The sequence below is a fragment of the Oryzias latipes genome, chromosome 16 (assembly GCF_002234675.1).
Source record: "Oryzias latipes chromosome 16, ASM223467v1".
NCBI classification, from domain to species: Eukaryota; Metazoa; Chordata; class Actinopteri; order Beloniformes; family Adrianichthyidae; genus Oryzias; species Oryzias latipes.
This window is the reverse complement of record NC_019874.2, coordinates 26139867-26165449: the sequence shown is the minus strand read 5'-3', so window position 1 is coordinate 26165449 and position 25583 is coordinate 26139867. Positions and strand designations below refer to the sequence as shown.

General features: G+C 37.5%; 1 protein-coding gene across 1 annotated transcript in view; it reads right to left on the bottom strand.

Annotated features, from left to right (window-relative positions):
- Positions 1–25583, bottom strand: part of bmper (BMP binding endothelial regulator) — a 38208-nt gene that overhangs the window by 2869 nt on the left and 9756 nt on the right. The window contains exons 3-14 of the mRNA XM_004078462.4: positions 15346–15445; positions 10077–10159; positions 9593–9683; positions 8602–8684; positions 7062–7161; positions 6337–6446; positions 6053–6187; positions 5561–5665; positions 2969–3014; positions 2357–2508; positions 465–666; positions 14–353 (exon numbers count right to left, since the gene is read on the bottom strand). Coding sequence (XP_004078510.1) covers positions 14–353; positions 465–666; positions 2357–2508; positions 2969–3014; positions 5561–5665; positions 6053–6187; positions 6337–6446; positions 7062–7161; positions 8602–8684; positions 9593–9683; positions 10077–10159; positions 15346–15445 — 1547 coding nt within the window. The remainder of the gene's footprint in view (positions 1–13; positions 354–464; positions 667–2356; positions 2509–2968; positions 3015–5560; positions 5666–6052; positions 6188–6336; positions 6447–7061; positions 7162–8601; positions 8685–9592; positions 9684–10076; positions 10160–15345; positions 15446–25583) is intronic.

Sequence of the window (25583 nt, the reverse complement as noted above, 5' to 3'; positions counted from 1 at the left end):
GTGTTCAACTCACCTGTAAAAAGGAGCAAAGTCCACCACACTGTGACACTTCTGAAAATCCCAAGATTTGATCCTCTGGCATTCTCGATGAGCCCGAAACTTAACTTTGGGGCTTCCAGGACACAGAAAGGAGCTGGGTCTACGAGGTTGATGCTGGGAGCAAACCTCGTTTCCCTCAACTCGCCATGACTCAGCAAATTCGTCCACGTCGAACTTTAACTGTCCGTCGCCCCCCATGGTGTCGTCTCGTTTGTGACCGTTGTAGTTACCGCAAAGGCCGCACAGGCGTCCACGCAGGTGAGGAGCAGCTACAACTTCCACAAAACTGTCACCATCCCACGTGATCTCCAGACCTGCAGGTGGAGGTTTGAGAAAAACAGCTAAGCCACAGTACGCCGACATCTTTGCACAGAAACAGGACAAAGACTTCCTCTTTGTTAGATTCATAAGGTAAGTGTGCAGACCTGCGATGGAGGTGAGTTTCAGCAAATACCCGTCCAGGTCGATGTGCACGCCGGGGCCGTGGTACGGCAGAGCGATGCGGGTGCCGTTCCTGCGGACTGTCAGGTGCTGGTGCAGACTGAGGATCACAGAGCCCAACCTCACCTCAACAGACTGCGTCCAAGAGAAATGGCGAGTTCGCCGAGCATAATTCTTCACCAACACCTGCAATTAAAGGACAGACAGAAGTTCAAATGAAAAGGCTTGAGCAATGCAAAGATCGGGTAACCGCCCCTTTACTAGAACTTGAAAAAAAGGTTTATTTGTGGTTTTTCATCTAAATAAAGATACAGCTTCTCAACCTTGAACTGGAAAAGTGCACCACGAAACACAAGCTCTACTAAATGATTTACATCTATCTCTTCAGGAACAACAGAATTAATAGATACCATTGTACTTTGCACTGTGCTACTTGAGCATCTGAAAAACTTGATTATAACTCTAATGTAATAAGTGTTCGTGTTTGCAATTTTTGTCCATTTTTGAAATCTTTGTGGGGGAAAAATCAAATTGAAGTTATGAAATAAACTTTTTTTCAAACAGTTTTTAAAAGATTTTCCGCAGTGGCCCTAAATAGCAAATTCTTTTTCACAAATCACCAACACAAAAACTTAGTAAAGATCACGATGACAATTACAAAAGCAAAAAAAAAAAAAGAAAAAAAAAACATTTTAGAAATCAAAATTAAATACCAATTTAACCTAAAAAACAACAATAAATTTCATAAATCAAAATGAAATGTTTAAAAAATGACATGAAAAAATCAGAAGCAGGAAAAGGTAGGACATCGCTAATTGAATGATGGCGTTTAAGTTTTGAAGAGGGGGAAACGCAGGAGGATGTTTTACCTGAACTGTGCTAAAGAGTTGACTCAGCATCACCAAACTTTTGCCGAGGCTGTGGTCAAAAGCTTAAAGACATATCTTCTCTCAGAATTTATTGGAATATGAAATAACTTTCAGTTCAAAAAGTGAAAAAACTCCATCACACAATCAGCGACGTCCAACAATACCAATCATTTTTTGACCTTTCATCAGGATTTTTGGGAAATGAGCTTTGTTTTCCAAAACATTTTTCTTGTTATTTTTCTTCTTTTTGTGTTTTGTTTTTTGGAATTATGTTTTAGTTTCTGGTCATTTTTTAGATTTAAAAACATTATGTTAATTTTTTTATTTGATTTTTACGTTGTCGCTGTGATCTTTATTGATTGTCCTTAGAGTGATTTTCCTTGGGTCTTATACTTTTTGTTGTTTTCATTCATTCATTCATTCATTCATCTTCTTTTCCGTTTATTCCCTTTCGGGGTCACGGGGCTGCCGGAGCCTATCCCGGCCACTTGGGCGAAGGCAAGGGATGCCCTGGACTGGTCGCCAGTCTGTCGCGGGGTAGAATATCCTCAATCACACATCCATTCACTCTCACACTCACACCTATGGACAATTTAGAGTTGCCAATCAACCTATGAAGCATGTTTTTGGACGGTGGGAGGAAGTCGGAGATCCCGGAGAAAACCCACGCATGCACGGGGAGAACATGCAAACTCCACACAGAAAGGTCCCCCATTGATGTAGTTTTTCATGTCCCCCAGCCGGGCGACAACTTTTTGTTGTGTTTAGCTTAAATGAGCAAGAAAGAAAAACATATTTTCTTATTTTGATATAGATTTAATATTTCCTGTCAAAACATTTTGGCTGAAATAAATAGAAGGCCTTGGAGTTTCTCTTTAGCATCTAATGGGAAAAAAATAATTAATTTACCAGTTAAGCAGAAATATATGACCATTGGACATGGATTATTAACCTGTATCTATCGTCATATACATGTCTGCTTATTAATAACACGGATGACATCCTACCATAAAGTTGGAGTCTGGGTTGTTTTCCAGCCCGGAGGGGCTGCCACCGCAGTCTTGGGTCAAAACATACTGACAGGTTCCTTGAAAGTTAAAGGTCCGCCCATCAAAGGTGTTGTAGTGAGGATCTCCAAAAACTGTGCACACACCTGGTTCTGAAAACAGAAAGCGGAAGTGTTACAACTGACTCATGGAAAACAGGTTTGAAGTCTGAATAACATCAGTCTACATCCCTTAGTGAAAGGAACCACTGCTGTGGTTAATATATCGCCTTTAGTAACTGATATTTAACTTTTTATGACACAGGATTAAAGCATATGGAGCATTTGTATTCCTAAAACAAACAACTTTGGAAGATTTCTGCTGCAGTTTGAGATTAAACAATCGACTAAATCCACAACAAGGAACTGGAAAAGGAACTCTTTTCACATTTCATATTTCCAATTTTAGTACAAATGGTTTAAAAATGTAAATTAAAACAAACAATACATCTGATATTGATACACATCTCTACAGAAAAAAACACTTGTGTGCTTGTTCTTCTAGGACTTCCGAAGCTTTAGCACAAAAAAAAAAGTTTTTTTGAAAAAGAAAAACATCCCGAGAGTGACTCACTTTCAGTGCAAACTGGACAGCAGCCGGTTCGGTTTAGTATCTTGTTCTGCGAAGAAAAGGCACAGACAGAAAGACGGTGTTAAAGGAGGCTCAGAGGCACTTGGAATGTGAAGAAGAGAGTTCTGTGGTGTTGGAAGGCAAAGAGAGAACAACAATCTCTCTGGATCATGACGTTTGCAGACGACATTGATCATGTCATGAAAGCAGGGGGAGGACTGTCTGAAAAGGAGAGGAGTGAAAGTCAACTACAGCAAAGCAGAGTATCTGTGTGTAAATCAAAAGGAACTGAAGTGGAACGATGAGAATACAGGGAGCAGAGATGAAGAAAGTGGAAGACCTTAAGCACTTAAGGTCAACAGTCCAGAGCAATTTAGAGTGTGGGAAAGAGATGAAGGGGCCTGTGCGAGCAGGTTGGAATGGGTAGACGAAGGTTTCAGGTGGGACGTGTGACCAAATAATAGAAGACTGTGGTTAGAGCAGCCATGTTGTTGGTTTACAGGCAGAGCTGGAAGTTACTGAGTGTTAAGGTTCTCTTTGGGAGTGATGAGGATGGACAGGACATCAGGAATGAATCCATCAGAGGAATCGCTTGGATGATAAATGGAGGGATAGATTAAAAAGGCAATAATAATAATTGTAGTAGAAAGATGCTGAGGTTGGAGCTATCAAGGAGGGAGAAGGCCAAAGAGGAGGACATGACGGTGGCTGATGTCAGTAAGAAGGATGCAGAAGAGAAGGTTAGATAGAGGCAGATGATTTACTAAAAGAGGGAGCTGAAAGACAAAAAAGCCAGACCCCAACTGTTATTAGTTCATCTTAGACCACAACCAGGAGCCTAGAAACCACACTTTGAACCCTCGCACTGCTCAGTGACAGAGTGGCAGAGGACTGCGGGTTCAACTCCCCAGTTGGGTCATATCAAAGACTCTAAAACTGGTAGCAAAGCATTTGGTTCTGACAAGGTCACTGATTCAACCAAAGGTCCAGACACACACAAAAACCCACACACACAGCCCATCTGTCATCACATCATACAGACTTTTCTCCACACTCAATATACACTCCAGAGTTCTAACCTCTGCACAAAGGGCACTTTCAGCCTTTGAAGAGGGCTGCCTCTTTCTCTGTCTCTCTCTCACACACACACACACACACACACACACACACACCCACACACACACACACACGCACGCACGCACACATATTCAATCGCACACAGTCACACAGATTGGTTTTCAGGGGCCTAAATATAGGGAACCTCTTATTTGCTGTCACTCAGACGCAGCACAGACAAAAGGCTGTTGGGAGACACGCTGTCTCCGAACGGAGACCCATCCACTCCACCGCTGACCGCGGGATAGGGGAGTGTGTGTGTGGAAGGGGGGATGTGGACCACGGTGACACTGGTGACCGCGATGATCCAGACATGCAAACTGCTGACAGGTGTGCGAGTTACACGCCGTAAACTGGACAGTTTTGTTATTACTTCTTAATATTGGGTTATTGTTCTTTCCTTTTGTTACTCTAAAATAAACCAGGGAGCTAGAATGTAACAGGAGTCAGAAACGTGAACTCACATTTGATCATAGTTATGTACAGATGAAGGTTGACTAAGTGGACGGTGAGTGACCAAGTCCTATGGTTGATAATAAACCCAAACATAGTGTGACACAAAATGGCTTACCATTTTTGGTATTTGTCTGAGTATATTGTTGGATTTTTTGTTTTTGAGAGCTTGGATCAGGGTGCTTGTGGCCCGCCCAGCGTTTTTTCTAAATCACAAATACACGCTTTTTCAAACTGCATTTCTTTGTCTGCTTCTGATTCACAATTTGAATAAAGATTAGAAATGCAACTTTGAGCTTAATGTTCTTTATATATGATAAATTATGTAATAATGGTCCCGGTAGAACAGGGGTGGGATTATATAAGTTTGCTTTCTTCCACTCCCTTTCAAGCAATCTTTGATTTAATATCTAATTATCCTAAGTTTGATACGTCTTTGTATGAATGTATGAAAGCTGATTGTATTGTTTTGTGCACTATTTTTGCTTTGATTGCTTGAAATAAACCATTTCAAATCAAATAAAATTAAAATCAAATATATTTCCATCATCAGAAAAATACCAGAAGTACATGTTAACAAAATTTTGTTAACATTTTTATTGGAGTGGATCTCTAAGGAAAAAACTTCTCTTCTTGCTTTATCCATTTTATTTTCTTTAACTGCATCACTTAGATGTGATTTTCTGTGAGCCATACCTCATCAGCAGAGAATCACAAAATAAGAAAGAGCATGCAGCAAACAAGAGGAGATTTTCTCCTTAACCTTATGACCTGGCATTTATGGTAACAAGAAACAAAACTCCCTGCAGGACACCAACATCGCTCTGCAGTCATCTGCTCTGACCACAAGCAACAGGTGAGGGCTTCTTGTGGCCACTGGAAGTGAGTGAACTTGGGCTAACATGGACTACGGCTTTGACTGCGTGACCACCCTGTCAGATGGCATGCTGGGAATCTACCCCATCAGCCCAAACAATGTTTTATAGTAAGAAATTTACTTTTCTTACTTTTGGTGGATTTACTCACCGGGGGGCAGCTGGTGATGGGGACACACTTTTTGGGCCGACACTCGATACTGCCTTTGACACAAGCACAGAGGGTGCAGTTCATCGATGACCACATGTCTCCTTCCTACAAGGATCAAATGGCATGAGAGCATCACAACACTTCCCAACATCTTCTTCCTTTTCTTATTCTTTCTTCCTTTCAGTCCTTGTTTGAGTCTATTCGTGTGTCTTCCTTTTGTTCTTTTCCTTTTTTTAATATCTTTACTTTTATCAAATCATCCTGCCATTGTTTTCCTTCTTATATTATATTTTTTCTTATTTCCTTTATATCAGTCTTTTTAGCTTTCCTTCTATCCATCATCCAACATTTTGTCCAACATCCCTTCATTCACATGTAAATTCCTTCATATTTCCTTTGATTCTTTCTTTTTTGAATATATTCTATCCATCAATTTATTCTTTTCTCATTTTTTAATCTTTCCATCCATCCATCCATCCATCCATGCCTTACCCTGTAGATTTTGTTGCGGACTCTGCAGTACTGCACTTCCTCCACTTTCACGTAGGACACACACGGGTCGCAGCACTGGTTGCCCTGGCAACTCCCTGGCCGGGAGCAGGACTTTTTGCAGACCACAGTTGAATCCTGCCATGGAACATGAACGTTTAAAATCATGGATGGGCAGGAGATAACTTCTAAGATGACTTAAACTACGTCTTTATCAAGAGAGGAATATTTAAAGGGATTCAACAGTTTTTGTGTGACAGATAACGAGTTGACACACAGTCAGGTACCTTGCAGGTGCAGGTGGTGCAGTTGTCATGTAGGAATGAGGTGCCGTTCTCATAGACCTCGCTATGGAATAGACAGCTTCCTAATGAGAGATCAAACACCTTCCTCTGACCTGAGGGAAGAGCATTCAGAGCTCAGCAACAGCAACACAAAAATGATTTTATGGGTCTAAAATCTCTGAATAAATGGAAACGAAAGGGTGGAGATCAGAGATTTGGATGTGTCTTGGGCTTGAGCTCAGAGTGAGCTGCCCATTCAAAACCATAGATTTCTTGTGTTTACCATTCACTTCTATTAATTTAAATGTATGAAAAAGTTTCTTTGTATAATGTACACCTTCCCCTCAAATTATTTCTGTGGATTTAGGCACAATCTTGTGTGTTGTGCCAACAGTGAGTTTTTGTTGACCTTGAAAGCTCATCCCAACGTTTAGACTTAAAAAGTACTTGTCATCATCTTTAGGAGAAGTCTGGTCAAGTTTATGTCAAAATAAAAAATAAAATAAAAACTAGAACATCAGCTTATAAACAACCTTTGAATAAATGGTTCAACGCTTTGGTTAAATATTTCACATTTAGTAGGGTTATTTTATTTTTTATTAGTGAATTTCATAAAAGTGGATCATTTAGAAGAAAAAAAACAATAGTTGGGTTTGCTAAAAAACATTAAAGTAAAAAACTGAAAAGGTCGGAGTGGATTCTGCTCATTTCTGATTCCTGCTCTTTACCGATGCATGTGGGGCAGCACTGTCCAGCTGGGGTGTGGCTGAGGTAGGCGGGGCAAGACAGCACAGGACACACCTCCTTCATGCAGAGAGTCCGCCCTCCCTGGAATGACAGCAGAGTAACAAGTTGGGTTTGATTTGCACAATGACATCAAAGGAGTAAAATAGGACACCAACAATGGAACGACCTTGAGTCAGTTAAGTACATTTTCATCATCAGCTTTCCAAATATAAATGTGCAAATGCATAACTGCGAGTTTCACATTATGAACTCATACATGCTCCAAAGACAACTAGTTTGTTTCATCATTTGACGTTAAATTTGATTTTTTTAAATGGTTCTATTTCTTTAGAGTTGTTAGAAAACTTTCTGAAGACTTTTTTAGTAAAATATTGTAAGGTATTTTACAAGTCATTTGAAAAAAGAAACTACTAATTTCTGTCATTTCAGCAGCTTTATATGAATGAAAAAAGATTCTCAGAGTTCTTATCTAAAAATATATATATATATATATATATATATATATATATTTATATACATATGAAGAAAGAGAGAGAGAGAATAATTTTAATACCACAATAATTGTTGTGTTGAACAATGTGGTAACGCAGCATCATTGCTCATAGTCGAAAGCCACTTTTTCTTCAGTAATACATAACTGTAATCTATTTTTAAAGCCTAAAATCTCAATCATATCCTTTTTTTTTTCCAGTGGGCTTGGTATGTCTTTGTAGCAGCATTTCTAATGTAAAATCAAAATAGTGGCCCGGTTCGTGACCTTCTTTTTTTATTCTTTTATAAGGTCTAAAGGCTAAGTTCTGTTGAGAAAAGCATTTCATGTTTTATTTGCAGAGTTCAAAAGAAACTCTTCTTCTTAATAAATAAAAATAGCTGAAGAACAGAGGCCTAAGAACAGATTCCTGTGGAACCACAGAGGTCAATGTTCCAAGTATAGATGCCTCTATTTACCACCAAAGGTTCCTATCTTTCCCTATAATATGTGACAGGATTTTATGTGAGAAGATACAATTCTGCAAGACTTCTGGAAATCTGCACTGTGTGTTGATGGATGTCTGACTGCCTTGGGTTTTCATTAAAGTTTTTTTCAAAAATATTTCCTGATTACATTTTTTACCAGTACGCCGCATGTTTTTTTGAAAAACGTCTCTGTAGTCTGCGTTTACTTCAAATTTACTTCATGCTCAAAAATATTTGAAAAAGGTCTGATAAACAGAAACTGAACCCTTGAGCTGTTTCTTTAAATCATTCCTCTGTCTGAGTATTTTCTACAAAATGTACCCAGTATCTTAACTATGTGGCAACACATTAATGCCTTAAAGTGTTTATGGATATACCAGGAGGGTTTGTTGGTTTTAGGGCGAGGAAGGGGGAAGGAATGACAGGGGGACACAGACAGGGAAGCTCAAGAGGAGAATGTTGTTCTAACCAAACGTTTGTGACTCCCAGGAGATTCCAAAACTAACTAATTTGCAGGAGAAAGTTCCTTCTCAAAGGCGGGAGTGTTAACCTGTGTGTACCTACACTGCATGTGCACTTGATGCAGGGCTTCCCCTCCGGACTGAACTCCTCCATCTCTTTATACAGGTGACCCTCCAAGATACAACCTGAGGGGAGAAACACAGATCACTTGATGCTTTCTAAAAGCTCGTATTCTCTGTTTTCACAAAATCCTAGTTTTGAGGACCCTTATGTGCATTAATGGGCCTGACCTTAATTCTGTGAACAGCCAATATTTATTAATTTAAGTGCGTTGTCCAGCATCAACGTCAAGTGAAAAGGTTCTATTACTAATTTCTTTTATAGTCACCTCAAACAAACAAACTATAATCTGTAAAACTATATCACGACACATGCAACCAGATTCAAGGACTCTCTGTGATACTGGGGTGAGACTGACTATCATGTTAGCTACTGTAGTCATGTTACTCATATGTGTACTCAGTTATATAGAATCGATTATAAATATGAGGGGCTTTGCACTTGGTTGCATAATAAACAGTGATTTAAGAAATCTAACATCTGATCTCTGAGCGCCAGTGTTTCCACATCCTACAATAACTCTTTTATTTCAAATAAAGTCTTTCAGAACAAAAATTAATAACAATTTCAAATTTCTTTGGTGCTCTACAAATCTTAAAAACAAATTAAACTTTATAGAATCCACTTTCAAATTTGTTTTTATTTTTAAATGTTTTCCTTTTTGTTTTCTGATCAAGTTAATTTTTTAGTTTTAAAGTTTCCAATAAAGAGATTTTTGTCATGAAAATAATCAATTTGGATTAAAAAACAATTAAAAAATGGTCAAAAAAATCTAAATAAATATAAATAAATAAATAAATAAAAAAGTCATTAACATTTACATTTTTTTTTTTATTTTTTTTTTATTTTTTATTCCTAAAATGTTAAATTTCAAAATAAACAGAACAGCACCTGATTCAAACCTGCAGGAATTTCTTGAGATTTATAAAAACGATCCAATTTTATGGTTTTAAAGTAAAGTATTTGCACGTACCGGGGCAGGTGGGACAGCACTTCTTTGGGTGGGTTTTGGGGTTCCTGCAGTGGATGACACACTGTACCTCGGCCTCAGTGATCACACCTTCCTGTTGTAACAGAGGCAACAAACAATCATGTGTTTATTCCTTCACATCTTGTGTTTTGCTCTATACTTCTCTTCACATTTGTCTGTCTTTAAAGACATTTTTTTAATTCATCTTAAATCCTACTTCTCTTCATCTTCCCTTCAGTTCACACTTAGATCTTTATTTCTTCCTGTGTTCTTTCCGAATGAATAATCCAGGTCTATTCTGAAGACTTGATCACCACTTCCATTGCTTCTTGCTTTATTTTGCAGCTATTTGGCAATAATCTCGCCATTTTCTAACTCTGTACCACACCTACTCTAACAGCATCCCATCTGCATGTAATTTAGATATGATGTCAGGGGTTTTAATCAAAATGTAAACATTGTCCTACTTGAAACATTACGAACGCACCTGACAGCGGCTGCTTTTACAGGGTTTGGTGGAGCTGATCCATGACTCGGAGCTGTTATGGGATCGTCCATCTAACGTGCAACCTGGAAGAAGAACACAAGTGAAGAAAGAAAGATTTTTCATAGTAATTAAAGAAATCAGCAAATAAGTTTCTATATCATGTGCATAATACCCCCCCCCACCCCTCATCAGACACAAATAAAAGCTTTTAAAATATTCAGGATTTAAATGCATTTTTTTATTTTTTACTTTTTTGTGTAAGGATTTCATTTTGGTTCAGAGAAAAAAAACAAACATTTTTTTATTTCTTTATGAATATTGCATGTGGGTTGATTAGATTAATGTTCTTCTTATTGTAAATTCTGTGCTTTGTATCTTGCATAAAAATAATTTGACATAAAAATAAATGGAAAGCAGTTTGCTAAGAAAACTCAGGGTGAGCGTTTTATTAAAACTGTTCCACCCCTTAAATTAAAATTTGGAAACAAAATGAAGCCAAACACAAATTCCCAAGTGAAAAAAATCTAAATTCTTTACAAACAAACCGCAAAGTGTAAAAAAAAGGAAAACTGTACTGTAGACACAAACAGAAAATAATCAGTATTTGGCTAAACATTTGAAACTGAATGAAAAAAATCAAGCCAGGAAACATCAATCCGGGTTGTTGATCCAATTATTCCAATATTTGACATTGTGAATACTGTACAGCAATCCTTTACCTGAAATTATCCACTGACTGACACACTTTCTCTCAGAAGGATGTTTGCAAAAAAAAAATCTTTGCAACTTTACAGCCACTAAGGTATCAAGGCCTCCGTCCATCCTGGGCTAGATGAAGAGCCTATTCATTTCATTCCTCTTACAGTAAGCAGCATCAAATCAATTCTCAACTTTTCATACAGTGAAACCCGATCACAGCCATTGATCCACTTTCCTCTGTGTAAACCAAACCTCTCATGTTGCTGAAGGAGGACGCGCAGGTTTTTAAAAAGCATTAAAGAGATCAAATGGCAACTCAATGAGATCTTGGTTTGATATAGAATTGATAACATATACATTCTCCATCCTGCAAACACTCAGTTTCTAAAGATAAATTGGAAAATGTTTGTGTTCCCCTACACAAAATAAAAACTAACAAAAGTCAAAAATGCTTAAACACAGTTTACAGATGTTGTGTTTTTGGCTGACAGATAGTTTTTGCCATTCATGGCCCAATGTATGAAGATGACATAACTTGGTTTCTTTGTCATGGATCCTAAGGGTTGTTGTTCCTTCAAATGTTTGTGGTTTTTGTCCTCTAGTCTCTGAGTGTTTTCATGCTTCTGTGCGTCCTCTGATTCTTCAAGGAAATATTTACTGACATTTCAACTTTTGAAAGATTGATATTCTAAAAGAATTCCACGAGTGTAAAGTTTATGTGCAGCAGCAGGTGCTTCCTTAAGCGTTTCTACATGATCTGCCAAAGCAGAAAATTTAAGGTTGAGGAGACCAATGTTTCCAGGAAATGTGATGTTCCCAGAGGGCCCTGTCATTGCAGTGCACAACGTGTCCAACAAACATTTTACAATACAGCAAAACACTGAGACAGTATTGCTGCATCAGCAGAGGAGGCTGCTGTTTGGATTGATGGAGGAGAAGAAGAAAAGTTACATACTTAAAACACGGAAGAATTTGTGGAATCTCTAATTGTTAGGAAGATGGAGTAAACACATAAACTTACAATGTTGATGTTGAGATAGGTTACAAGTCTAGTTTGTGTGCACTGTCTTTCCATATTATCAGTCACGCCTGCTTGGGATTCCTGACCAATCACACCAAAGTTCTCAGATTGAAGTGGAAAAGTTTAGAAGAAGTTAAAAGTCAAATGATAAATAAGAATTAAGTCTAGTTTCCTCACAGTGCTGGTAGACAAAACAAGTTTCTCTGTTCTCGAAGAGTAAAAAGGCCGTGAAATGATGACTCAGACCGACTCGGACCAATTGCTGCTTAGTTACTCAGAACCTCAAATATAGAGTTTTTCGTACTTGTTTATGACACATCATCATATGGAAGCGCTTATGTAGCATAAATAAAAAGCAAAGTCAAAACCAGAAATGTTTTTTCATTTTCAAAATGAAGCTGCATTTTTTGACTCAAAAATATAATGAAAAAGCAATCCACCAAAATGCTTTTTCATTTCCTTCCTCAACCCAGCTTTTTCTGTCACTTAATTAAAATGATAAAGAAAATGGTATTTGACATTTCATTTTCAAAAAGGTCCCTGGTAAATGTGTACCAAAATTCATTTAGAAATGTCTAATTTGACAATTAAAATGGATTAAGAGAAATCCTTTTAAATTTTCAAAATGTAGCTGCATTTTTTGACTCAAAATTAAAAAGAAAAAGCAATATTTCAAAATGCTTTTTCATTTTATACTTAAAACTACGGAGCCCGTGTCCTGACAATAAGATATAAAAATATATCTTGTTCCCACAGATTAATATCTTGTTCCCACAGGTTATTATGTCGTTCGCACGAAATACTATTCCGTTCCCTCAAGATACTATTGCGTTCCCTCAAAATACTATTCCATTCCCTCGAAATGATTAACTTGTGCGAACGCAATAATTATGTCGTTCGAACGCAATAATTACTCCGTTCGAACGCAATAATTATTCACGTCATAAGTCATACACGCGGATATGCCCTCTGTCTGTACGCCGGCAAAACTAAGCCGCTTTCAGCGGTAACTTCCGTGTCTCTGTGACCCATATTCGTTCAAAAAAGGAACATGAAAAACAAAAATGATCACTTTATTACCGTCTCAATGAATATAAGAAAAATATCAAAAGATTTATGATAACTAGGCTGCTTTGTCATACGATAGCTCCTGCTAGGCTACTACTAGCTCCGCCGCAGAGCTCTTTGATGTATGCCGGCATTTGGGCAACTGGCTGGTCTGTTGACAGACAGCTGATATTGTAGTTTAGGGTCGAATAGGAATAATAATATTCAAGACTTGTCTTTTATTAACTTTAGCAGTCAGTCGCTTTACATTCGAAGGCAATAAGGATACATGCTAACTGACTAGCCGATCATTTATCCTGTTATTAATTTACGTCATAGATTTACAGCAGATACCTTCACATTTCTGTCTGTGTGTGTCTCATTACATTGCATTGAAGACACGGAGTATGTTTAGAGAACAGATTTATTTATTTTAAAAAGCACAGAAGCATCCATCGTATTTTGAGGGAACGCAATAGTATCTTGAGGGAACGGAATAGTATTTTGTGCAAATGACATAATAACCTGTGGGAACAAGATATTAATCTGTGGGAACAAGATATATTTTTATATCTTATTGTCAGGACACGGGCTCCGTAGTTTTAAGTATAAAATGAAAAAGCATTTTGAAATATTGCTTTTTCTTTTTAATTTTGAGTCAAAAAATGCAGCTACATTTTGAAAATTAAAAAGCATTTCTCTTAATCCATTTTAATTGTCAAATTAGACATTTCTAAATGAATTTTGGTACACATTTACCAGGGACCTTTTTGAAAATGAAATGTCAAATACCATTTTCTTTATCATTTTAATTAAGTGACAGAAAAAGCTGGGTTGAGGAAGGAAATGAAAAAGCATTTTGAAGTATTGCTTTTTCTTTTTAATTTTGAGTCAAAAAATGCAGCTTCATTTTGAAAATTTAAAAGCATTTCTATTAATCCATTTTGAATGTCAAATTATCATAGCTGAGACTCATTTTCCATGCATCAATGATTGCTCTAACTTGGGTATAATATGTCCCTGTGCATTTTAAAGTTCATTCTTTTATTTGCCCTTAAACCTTCAACTGGTCACAGCTGATCTGCTTCTCCTAAGAGGTAAAGCGTTCTCAGAGCGTTTTCCATCTGTGCACAGAAGCTGTGGAAGGTGCCACCACTGAGGGTTCAGCAGGCATCCTCCCTGTCCATTTCTGAAAACTCCTTTTCACAATCAGGCTTTTGACGTAAGATGACTCTGCTTTGGCAGTGTTTTATTTTTATTTTTGGTAATAAAAAAATAAAAAAACTCATAAACTTTAAATGCAAAAAGAGTTCTCTACAAAATAATAGTGCAATAAAGGTTTAAGTGACGAAGCATCTGCTGCAGACTAGATTTGATTAAATAAATGCTTTTTATTTTTCCATTAAAAACCTAAATTAAATCCAACTGCACATGAAATCATTGAAATCTTTTATGTCAGACTGCTGCATATATAAAATTCTTCATTAGGCCATTTTTAGGGGAACCTCTTCTTCATAAAGTGATGTCATCTGGCTTTGATTCTCTAGAGCATGATTTCATAAAAATGTGTGAAAACAGCAATTTTACAAAGAGGTGTGATGTGTTTTCCTCACAAAGGGGACCTAAGGTTGGTGACAGTGACAACAAAAGACAACCACAAACTAAAAAAACCGAGTGTGGCTGCCCTGAAGATGAAGGGCTTTCCATATCCACGCTGGGTGACCTTCCCCTTTTTGTATAAAAATGACTCCATCTCTGCTCCTCGGAAATATTCCACCGAGTCATATGCTGTGTGAGAACTTTAAGGTGTTTGTATTTGCTTTGTTCTAAACCTTGTTTGAAAAAGAGCAATCAATCAAATTGATCAATCAGTCATGACGGATGGATTTCCACATGTTTTCATAAAAAATGTTGGAAAAGGAAATGTGTTTATAAAAGTGTGTGCATTTCTGCTGTTTCCCATTTAAAATACATTCAATATGTGGTTAAATGGCTGCTAAAGTAAATAAATATATATAAATATATGAGAAATTAGAGAAAAAACAAGATTTAAGCAGTAAAGCAAGTAATTGTGTTTGATTTTCATTCTTTTTAATTTTCTTTTCCTATTTCTTCAAGTGATGCTTTGCATTTTAGTGGCTATGTGGTTTAGTATAGGACATCATAATCAGAGTCCACACATATAGTGGTAAACCTGCCTAAATTTAGGTTCAAGCTCAGTCAAGCAAAATATATGAAATGATTTATGTTTTTGTTCTTTGTAAAATAAAAGATTTAAATGACATTTGACGTCTTTAAAGAACTAAACTCCTTGCAGACTCTGCAGCTGTGTGCTTTCATGTCATCCAACAAATGCAGATTTACCCGCAGACACTGTTACAGCTCCCATGAGTCTGCACAGCTTCACAATAAACCATCATCATTGTTATGTCACACCACGTTGAACAAACGACAAAGGCCTCCTCTGTCTTTGTCCCTGTCCGGTCTTGGCTCCGGACTTACCTTTACACCTCTCACAGCAGGCTCCGGTTTGTTTCACGACCAGAGCGCAGTCTTCAGACACTGGCTGGCATTTCTCCTGTTTGCAGTCCGCTTTCCCATCCTGCAGGACACAAATGCATCACTAGGGATATAGGATACATCATAGCAGTTTTATCACTAACTGTCTCAGTGTGTTCTCAGATTTCTTTCTGGATTTTTTTAAATTCCATTTTAAGACGTCAGTTTCAGGAACAGCTGATCAATCCCTAAATTCACAAAAGTTTGCAAAATTCTTCTTTTCTATACATTCATACCCAAACCACAATGTGGTACTGAGTTTAAAAACGCTTACCAAACGCCAGATTCCATTTTTTTCCCAGTTTATGAACAGACAATTTAATAGAGACCAGAAAACTGAATTTATTTGCAAAAAGGTTTTTAGTGCAGTAAAATCAAAACATATAACTTTTTTTGACTGAAAAAAAGAATCTCTTAATGTATCATTTGATAAAATCTTAATTTGACAAAAAAAAATTTTTCACAAACATGTCTATTATGATAAGTTTTAAAAAGGGTTCACAATATGAATACATAAAACCCAAACTGTTTGTCAAATATCCCATAAAACCTTCAGTCGTTACAATCAAACAGGTTTGCTTTTTTATTTAATCTAACTTACACTGGACCCTAAGGTTTCAAAAACATATTTTTGACTTTTTTCTATCTTCTCCGCTGCAGTAATATAACATCATCAAATCCCTATTTTAGACAATTGTACCTGTGTGGACTTAAGTCAATTATAGTAGAATCAGAATCAGTTTGGAACATAAACTGTTTACAAACTAAAAATTAATCAGAACCCAATTTCTAGCCAAATTTTAATGTCTAAAGATAGATATTTCCATAAAACATACACCTTCAGGACATATTAACAAGAACATTAAGTAAGTAACTACCGTAAGTTAAAGTGTTTTTATTCTTTCTTTTATTTTTTTCAGAAAATTTAGTAAAGACAGAATAAAAAACACAAGAGCACTGGTCTGAAATATGCCAAAAATCTTTATCACTTCAACATTTTTCATTTCATTTTTTTAATGTAAACATCCAACATCCAAAAAGTATAAAGGACTAATACACCCAATTATTGGTCAAATAATTTAAAATATTTTAAATCAGACATATCGCACAGGGTAAAGAAAATTCGACTTTTGATGTAAGAAAGGGGAAATTAAAACTGCAGAAAAAGAGGATTTTTCATGTATGTGTTCTTCCCCACAAATAAATCTAGACTTCTTCTAAAACTTTATCCTCTTAACAAAGATGCGTCTTTGCTTTGTGTGACAGTTATTCCAGAAACTACTTCGACATTCGAACGTCTGCAAACAAAGATCAGCGTTTCCACGTGTGGAGCTGCTAAAACCTGAGAAGGGGAAGATTAAATGCTTTTAATGATCCCTTTTTACTGGACGCTGCACTTCCGTCCTCTACTTTTACCAGAAATTAAATGTGACTTCATAGTTAAGCTGTGAATTTTCACACCAACTCAACGATCCTCTTGTCGCCTCCACTGACTGCACAGTGGGAGCGCACAGAGTCTGTGCCGCCTAATTCCCTCCACTCTCACCGCCAGTCTTTATTGCAGATTTTTATCCTCAGGCCGAGTGTGTTTTATTTTACACACTGTGAGGGTTTATAAAGTGGAGGCTGGCAGGTCCTGTGGCCCTGTGACACTGCGGCGAGCAGCTCTAACAAGAACGGATCAAAGAAAAGCCTAAATAAATGGGGGTGGTTTAATATAGCCGCGACAAAACCCCAACCACACTCAGGAAAGATGATGTCATGAGTGGAGAGGAGGGAGGACGGCCGCAGACATGGACAGAAGGGACACAGGAAGTGACATAAAAGAAATTTAGAAAAAATAAAATAATATTATAAAAAAAAAAAAAAACGCCCCTCTCACCCTCCGCGGGTGGTTTCTCCTCCAAGCTCGGGTCCTCTACCAGAGGCCTGGGAGCTTGAGGGTCCTGCGCAGTATCTTAGCTGTTCCTAGCACTGCGCTTTTCTGGACTGAGAGGTCTGAGGTCTTTCCAGGTATCTGTTGTAGCCACTCCTCCAGCTTGGGGGTTACTGCCCCGAGTGCTCCAATTACCACAGGCACCACTGTCACCTTCACTTTCCAGGCTTTCTCCAGTTCTTCTCTGAGTCCCTGGTATTTCTCCAGTTTCTCATGTTCCTTCTTCCTGATGTTCCCATCGCTTGGCACTGCCACATCCACCACAACGGCTTTCCTCTGTTCTTTATCCACCACTACAATGTCTGGTTGGTTTGCCATTACCATCCTATCAGTCTGGATCAGGAAGTCCCACAGGATCTTTGCCCTCTCATTCTCTACCACCTTCGGAGGTGTTTCCCATTTTGACCTTGGGGTTTCCAGTTCATATTCTGCACACATGTTCCTGTATATTATTCCAGCCACTTGATTCTGGCGCTCCATGTATGCTTTACCTGCCAGCATCTTACATCCTGCAGTTATGTGCTGGATTGTTTCAGGGGCCTCTTTGCACAGCCTACACCTTGGGTCTTGTCTGGTGTGGTAGATCTGAGCCTCTATTGCTCTGGTGCTCAGGGCTTGTTCCTGGGCTGCCAGGATGAGTGCTTCAGTGCTGTCCTGTAGGCCAGCGCTTTCTAGCCATTGGTAGGACTTCTTGATATCAGCCACTTCAGTTATGGTCCGGTGGTACATCCCATGCAGGGGTTTGTCCTCCCATGAGGATCTGTCCTCCAGCACTGTCCTCCAGCACTGTGTATATATATATATATATATATATATATATATATAATGCAACTGAAAAGCAATTTTTATGAATTTTAAAATATGTCCAGATATGGATTAGTGTGAGAGTAGTTTATATCTTGCTACAGAAGACAGAGGCTTAAGTCCCTGCATGTCTGCACATATTTGAAAGAAGCTAAAATTTAAAGATTTTTTGGGTCCCAAAGGGAAAAAAGTTACCAAAACTTTGATAAATTACCAGTCAAACAGTTTCAGAATTTTTAAGCAATATGAAAATGTTGGAAACATCTCAAGAGTCTTCATTTAAAAGTTGAGCTGTTTTGATTGATGTTCCCGTGACAAAATATGGTCTGGACTGATTTTATTAAATGTTGTGTAGTCCTGAAGTGTAACTAATCACACAGAGCATTTGATATAAAACCTGGTGACTGTAAATGATATAATGCAGACAAACATCAGGTCGTGACTTTCATCCAGAATTTGTTTGAGGCGAGCGGACCTGCCAAGAACGTTTGGTGGACCCAAAAACAAGGGAGGAGAGCAGCTGGTGGATGTTTCTCTCTTTCTTTATGCTCCAGATTTTGCTTCCTTGACAGTTTTAACAGCAGGATAGATATCATGCAGCAAAACTATTGAAAGACCTGTCCAAAGTAAAAAGTTTCTGTCCAATATTTTCTGGAATCATACAAATGTTGCTCCAGGTCAGTTAGTTTAGTTTAGATTAAGACTGGTGACAATCTCAATCTGAAGGTTCACCTTTATAACAAATGTTGGTATAAATCTCAATCAGTTACTCAGGGTATTGAAACTCACTTTGATTCCTTTAAACAAAGAAAATGTTCATTTTAGACTCAGTCATCAACTCCGTATTGGAAAAGTCAGCCAGTCAATACTTCATATTATTTCATCCCTGATTTAAACTGCAGTTACCGTTAAAAACCCCACTCCGATCATCTTTTGATCTATTTTCAAAGCATTCCCAGTGGTCTTTTAGTTATGATTACGTTGATTTTAACCAAAATCAAAAAATGTGTGTCGCTTTCTAGGACATAGTTTCTGCAGAGCGGCAGGACTTCATTATAAATTCGCCTCTGTGTTCTGACTGGGACCGTTGGTACGGAGCAACCACCCCTCCTCCCCTCCCAGTTACTGAGAGCTCTCTGTTTCCACGCTCTCCTGCTAGCTTACAGCTCCTCACACCCCCAACCTAACATTAATGGCGCAACAAAAATAGTGATCAATATTGGAGCCATCCATTCGTACAGTTTTGAGCCAGATGCCAGCTTAGACAAGGAAAAAAAAGAAAAAAAGATCTACATGGATCCAGTGGATGCATCAGAATGGAGCAGAGCAGGGAGCTTATGGCCCACCCAATGTTTTTTCTACATAATTAATATCACTGCATTTTTTCCTGCTCCTAATTCACAATAATTCCAATAAAGAAATATTCGGAAATGCAATTTCGAGCATAGTTTTTTCTTATATCCTCCATCATCATAAAAATGCCACATGAACATGTTAAAAACGCCGTTTACATCGGCTTGAGTCTTTAAGGATTTAACTAATGACAGAACAAACGAACATTCAAATCTATTTAAAGTCACACTATTCTGCTCAATAGTAATTTTTTTTATAAAAAAGGAAGTTTGAACTATCCCACAATTTCCTAAATATATATAAAATCCTGCAACAACCTTTGGATCATTTTTATGTATTGAATTTGAGTCTAAAAATGAACGAATAAAAGCACGTAGAGGAATGAAGACGGCTTCAGCACTATACAGTCTTCTGCTGATCAATGCAGCGGGTCTTTATATTGCAATTATTTTGGCTTAACTAAAATACTTGGATGTTACAGAACAGCAAAATAAACTAATAAAAATGTTACCCTACATACATTCTATGACATTCATCATGCATCTGTAAGGAAATAAGAGTGAAATATGTTTTTTTCCGATTTGGTTTCCATATGCAAATCAAACTAATCAGATTCGATGGCTGTGATGAATTTAAAAAAAAGGTCAAATTGTGGAGGTCGTTTGGCCAAAAGGCCTGGCGGGTCACGTCCTCATCCTGTTATCCATTAGAGCAAAGTGCTGTTGGTACATGTGACCCGCACCACAGCTATCCCGGTTGCTTCAGGGTCAATGGTCACAGCGGGTCACCTCGCATTATAAACACTCAACATACCACCACGGCACCGAGACTGCTTGACCGGACGACTGTCTGTTGCAGTGACGACCCCCTCCCTCACCGGCGGGAAAGGGGGGCACAGCAATGGCATGCTGGAGTTTGTGCCAGACAAAGAGAAAGTACAGCTGGTGATTGCTGTGGGTTTACCAGTTAATCCCTGGTCCGATAAAGTACTTTTTTTTTTAAATCAAATTAACTATTTTTATCTGATGAATCTGAACAGAGAGAGTCAGAAAGAAACTGTTCAACCTCCAGACATTATGGAGACAAAAAGCATAACTGTACTCTGAATTGAACTATGGTATTTTAAACTCAATCAGCTTAATTCAATCCTTCACTAACTTGATTATTGAAGGTTAAAGTTAAAGGCTACAGAGGCATTATGGAAGAAACTGACATAACCGTTAACTGTTTGTGGTGTAAAAGGGTCTTGGGTTTAAATATTTTAACTTCAAAAATGTCAAAAGGTTATATTTTTTTTAAACAAAATGTCTATTTACAGTTCATTTACATGATTATTTCTCTTTTTTTATGGACAGATAAAAAAAACATTTTGTTCCAGTCATACGTGCCAGGGTTTCGTTTTTTTTTTTTTTTCTAAAGGACACGTTTGTCTCTTTAAACAAACACATTTTTTAGACGACTGGTAGGCTTCTAAATCAAATCAAAGTTAATGTTTGAAAGCAAAGTGCATCACAGCGGACAACACACATGTGATGCAGCAAAACATGATCAAGTCACCATTGCAGTCCAATGTCAGGAAACACTGAAAATTGGCTAAGACATGTGACCATACAGTGTGCTAGAATGATCTAATAATGTTTTCTTTGGATTATCTGGATGTATAATACAACAGTGGGCTGAACTTTAGGAAACTAAAATGTGAAAGGGTTGGACATTCATTCTTGTTTACTTGTTTGTTTGTACACATATTTAATGTATACTTGATTATCTTGAAGTAATTGAAGGAATTTGGAAAACTTCACCTGCACTGTTTGGTACCCAAGTATTTATCTCTGAGTCACACTGGTTGAAGTTTTGGTTAGAGATGTTCTGGATCAATTCTAGGTCTGTGAATCGGATCGTTCAAAATGAACAAAAATCGAATATGAATCATATCTGTAACCAAAAATTATGATATGAATCGAATCGTTTTTAAAATGCATCGTTGTACCCCTAATAAATAAATATAGAAAGCGAAATCTGGCTTGATCCACCACTAGGAGATGACAATGTGAGCTGCTTTCCCTCTCCTGTTCTGTCTTCTCAAACATTTTCTATGTTCTGAGACAGTTTTGGATTCGACTTATTAGATCAAAAATGGACTTTTCTTAATCACAACTTTGTCCAAAAAAAATCAACAAAAATCAAAACTTTCCCCACCCCATCATCCCACTCCTTTTTGACACGTTTTTCCTTAAACACGACCAAGTTCACTGCAACACAAAAACTCCAGCCCTGAACTAAAACATCATGTGACCCTTTATGTCCAAACCACACAGCTTAAAGAACTGAACGTTGTTTCGCTCCTGCCTTTAGTGAACACTTAGCCAATCAGCGTAGGATCTACTAGCTAAATGCGTTTCCAGAGAGTGTGAACAAACATGTCCACGCTGGTCAAATACTCTAAATTCTCCACTCTATGTGGGAAGCAGCCCAACAGCTGAGCGCTACAGTAAATGAGCACAAAACACTTTAACCTGGCATCTTTGGTGTCTCTTAAATTCCAACAAGATGTTGCAATTTTCTTTTCTTTTTAGAGCTTTTAAGGTCAACCCTTAAAATTGCATGTTTTCCGATTTAAAGAAAAACTAATATAAAATGTAAAGAAATAGGAAAAGAGAAACAAATATGCAATTATTTGTGTCGCCAATAGGGGGTGACAACAGCATCAAATTACACATTTTCAGTTTTTGGTTGAATCATTTTGTTCTATATTAGACATTTTCAAAAACATTTTTTAGGGGATTATAAGCCCTTTTCCCTCTTCCTAAACTTTATTAAATTTATATGTTTCCGGAAACATGTTTTAGCTGCACAATCACTAAAAGTTTCAAGTAATTGCAGCATTTTCAAGTCTACAGCTACATGTTGTAAGTTGAAAAATAAAAAAGGTCCATTTAAATTTCTGAGTTATCTCATGTTTAACAATCGTTGTCATAATTTGATTTTTTTAACAGTAACAGAACACAGCACAGGTGCAGGTGTCAACTATGCAAGCATATAAAGAAGCTTTATGAGAATTTCACTTTAAAGGAATTTAAATTTTACAAACATGTCCAAGGCAAAACAAATATTTTAAATCGAACTAAGAAAAACGTTATGATGGTTAAATCTCGACTGTTCAGTTTTAACATTTGATGCAAAACAAAGCAGACTTGATTTAATATTAGCAAAAATCAAGATAGTGTTTGTCCTTTTCTTATAGAAAATGACTGAGAGCTCAGGACCTAAAAAAAATTGGGTTTTCATTTATTAGGACAAGAGGAATGTTTTGGCTCTTCTAATTTATCAGTGCAGGGAAACAGGTTAAGATAAGAGCGGAGGTGTGGGCTCAGAGTTATTGGGTGTTTATCAGGTTGACATCCTGCTGAATCGATCAGCTACTGTTTGACTTGAGGCAGACAGCGACCTTTAACCCCCCCACACTTAGATCGATCGCGGCTGCTGTGAGTGTGAAACTTTACGCACAGCTTCCTGACTCAGAGCTGGGATCAATAAACCCCAAAGAACAGAACTTGTTTCGTTTGTTTGATTCCTTTCAGCATTTGTTTATTACATATCCCAGTGTTTGTGGCAAAGTTCAATTTAATTTGTCTTTTCTTCTCACCAAAGTGTTTCTAATCATCTTTAAAGCATAAATACACATTGTGCACTCTGATTCGAGTCACATGGACTTTGCGTTTCTTGTGACTTGATTGTCTCCATGTGAAGGAAAAACGAAACCACAAACTGATTTTAAAAATCTGCCGTAACAAAAGCTGTTTGGACTGTTGGAACATTTGGAAAATATGTTTATGCACTCTTGATATTTGTAAAATGAGAGCTGAAAAACCTTCTGTTCCACTAAACCCAAAAAAGTACCAAGTGTTGCAGCTACTCAAACAACCACCGGAGGCAGATTGGAAACAACATCCATATTAAAAAACTGAGAGTATACAAAGAAAATAAACAAGCAGCCAGGAGAAAGCAGGAGTAGAAGATGCAGAGGATGCTTTATTTTGTGCATTTTTGGGGTGTGTGTCATTGCGAGCAGGTGGGTGGACCCATGAGTGTTTTTTAAAAAAAAAAAAACATTATTTCCTTAATGTGTATTTCTGAAGCAGCAGTTTGATCACTTGATCTAATGTCAAATCTGCTTTTTTTTCATGCGATAACCATCTGATTTATTTCTGAAAGGCAGACTTTCATAGAAATGAAATAGAAAATTATTTTATGCAAACTATTCTGCATATTTTTTAGGGCTCATCGATCTATCTGAGGATGGTTGGGCATGGTTAGTAGTTGAATGGAAGACTGCCTGGGAGGACCAGAAGCTGTAACAGCCACATAGAGTGTACTGCAACCACTTTCTAGTGTTTTCCTCGGCTGGTTCCAAGTCTGGTTAGTGCGTAGAGTTGGGTCAGATGGTGGATCAATCGTGAATCATTTGAAACAACAAACAGGGTACATATTATCTTTAGTCACTTTATTAACTAAATTGATTGATTTGTCATCTTTGTTAACTTGTTTACATTCTGGACTAAAAGTTGGAAATCTCATTTTCCTCTATGTGCTTTAACCCTTTACCATTGGACATGTCACTGGCAACACTTAAATAACACGAGCACTTTGATAAAACAAGTTTACATGTAAATAGTTTACATGATCAACGTGAATAGACTGATTCTGACTCGCACTGTTATGCAACACAGCACTAACATAAAGTGTTGCATAACGGTGTAAAGCCGCTTTTTTCTGCAACAAAATCAGTCTATCTGAGTTGATTGCATAAATGAAGAACAAAATCAGAAAAAGTTAAATCAGTTCACGCGGTTTAGTGAGAAGGTATAGAAGTTTATGAAACAAGCAAATTTCTTCATAATCAGACAAATTTCTTCTGTATAACCGGACTGTGTTTCAGATGGCCTGGTTGTAGTACCATGATTGTTTTCGGTTCACTCTTAAGGGTGCAGTGTGAAAGCAAATTAACTTAATAACTAGTTAGAAACAAACCGAGACCACCTTGAATTATGGGTCCAAGAGCAGTTCCTGGTCCTGGACCAGAGTCCAAATGGTTGTATTCAGACTGAATTATTGGGGGAAAACGAACTCTTGTTCACTTTAAGCGAACCAAATGTGTCCAGTCTGAATACACCGTAAAACCTTTCTTTGGGGACAAATGAACTTTTCCGAACTGAACTAAGCTGTATTTTTCAAGCTGTTTTGCTGTGTCTGTGGTAAAACGTTAGGCCCCTCCAGTGGGTAATAAGGCATAAATGCAAATGCAAAATGTTGCAGCAAAACCATGAGAACACTGTTGATACAGCCTTTTGCTGCAACTAAGTTTGCACTTAAACAACTTAATTTACATTATTACATTTGCTGTTTTACTCCAAGTTTAAACTGAAAACTTTTATTTTTATTTATTGTCATCTCTATTAGTGGCATTGACTAATACTACTAAAACAGGTTTAAAACTGACAGTTTTCAACTGATAAATTTGCAAGCAGAAAGATTAGAAAACTTGTGTTTTTTTTATACCTGGGATCCAAAAAAAACCTCTGGGTAACAAAAAAATATATGTTTTTTGGGACACTAAATGACAGTAGTGTTTTTTCATAGTAATGAAAGTAAAAGAGCTGTCATAACAAGATGTTGTATATTTACTTAAGAGTTTCCTTGAGCAATTTAATTCTAAAATGCTCTAAATTTACACGGTATTCCATGTTGTCCATAAACCCTTTGTTACCCCCAGCATCACCTGAACCCTAACAGTGTCAGGGAATATCTGCAGCATATTTTTGTCATTTATCATTGCTGAGTCATTTTAAAATAACTTGTTTTATGTTTTTGCTAGGTCATACAAAGCAGGTTTGAGAACATGTGAAAGAAAAACTGTACCTACAGGAGGCGATGAAGAGGTGAGCGGAGGAGGGGGGCAGGAGTCGATGAGAGAGTGGAAAAAGACATGGAGATGGACAGACAGATAGACAGGACGATGAGGAGCGCGACAGAGATGGACAGACTTCCCCCGAGATAGTGGATCGCCATGGCGACTTGCCTGTCAATC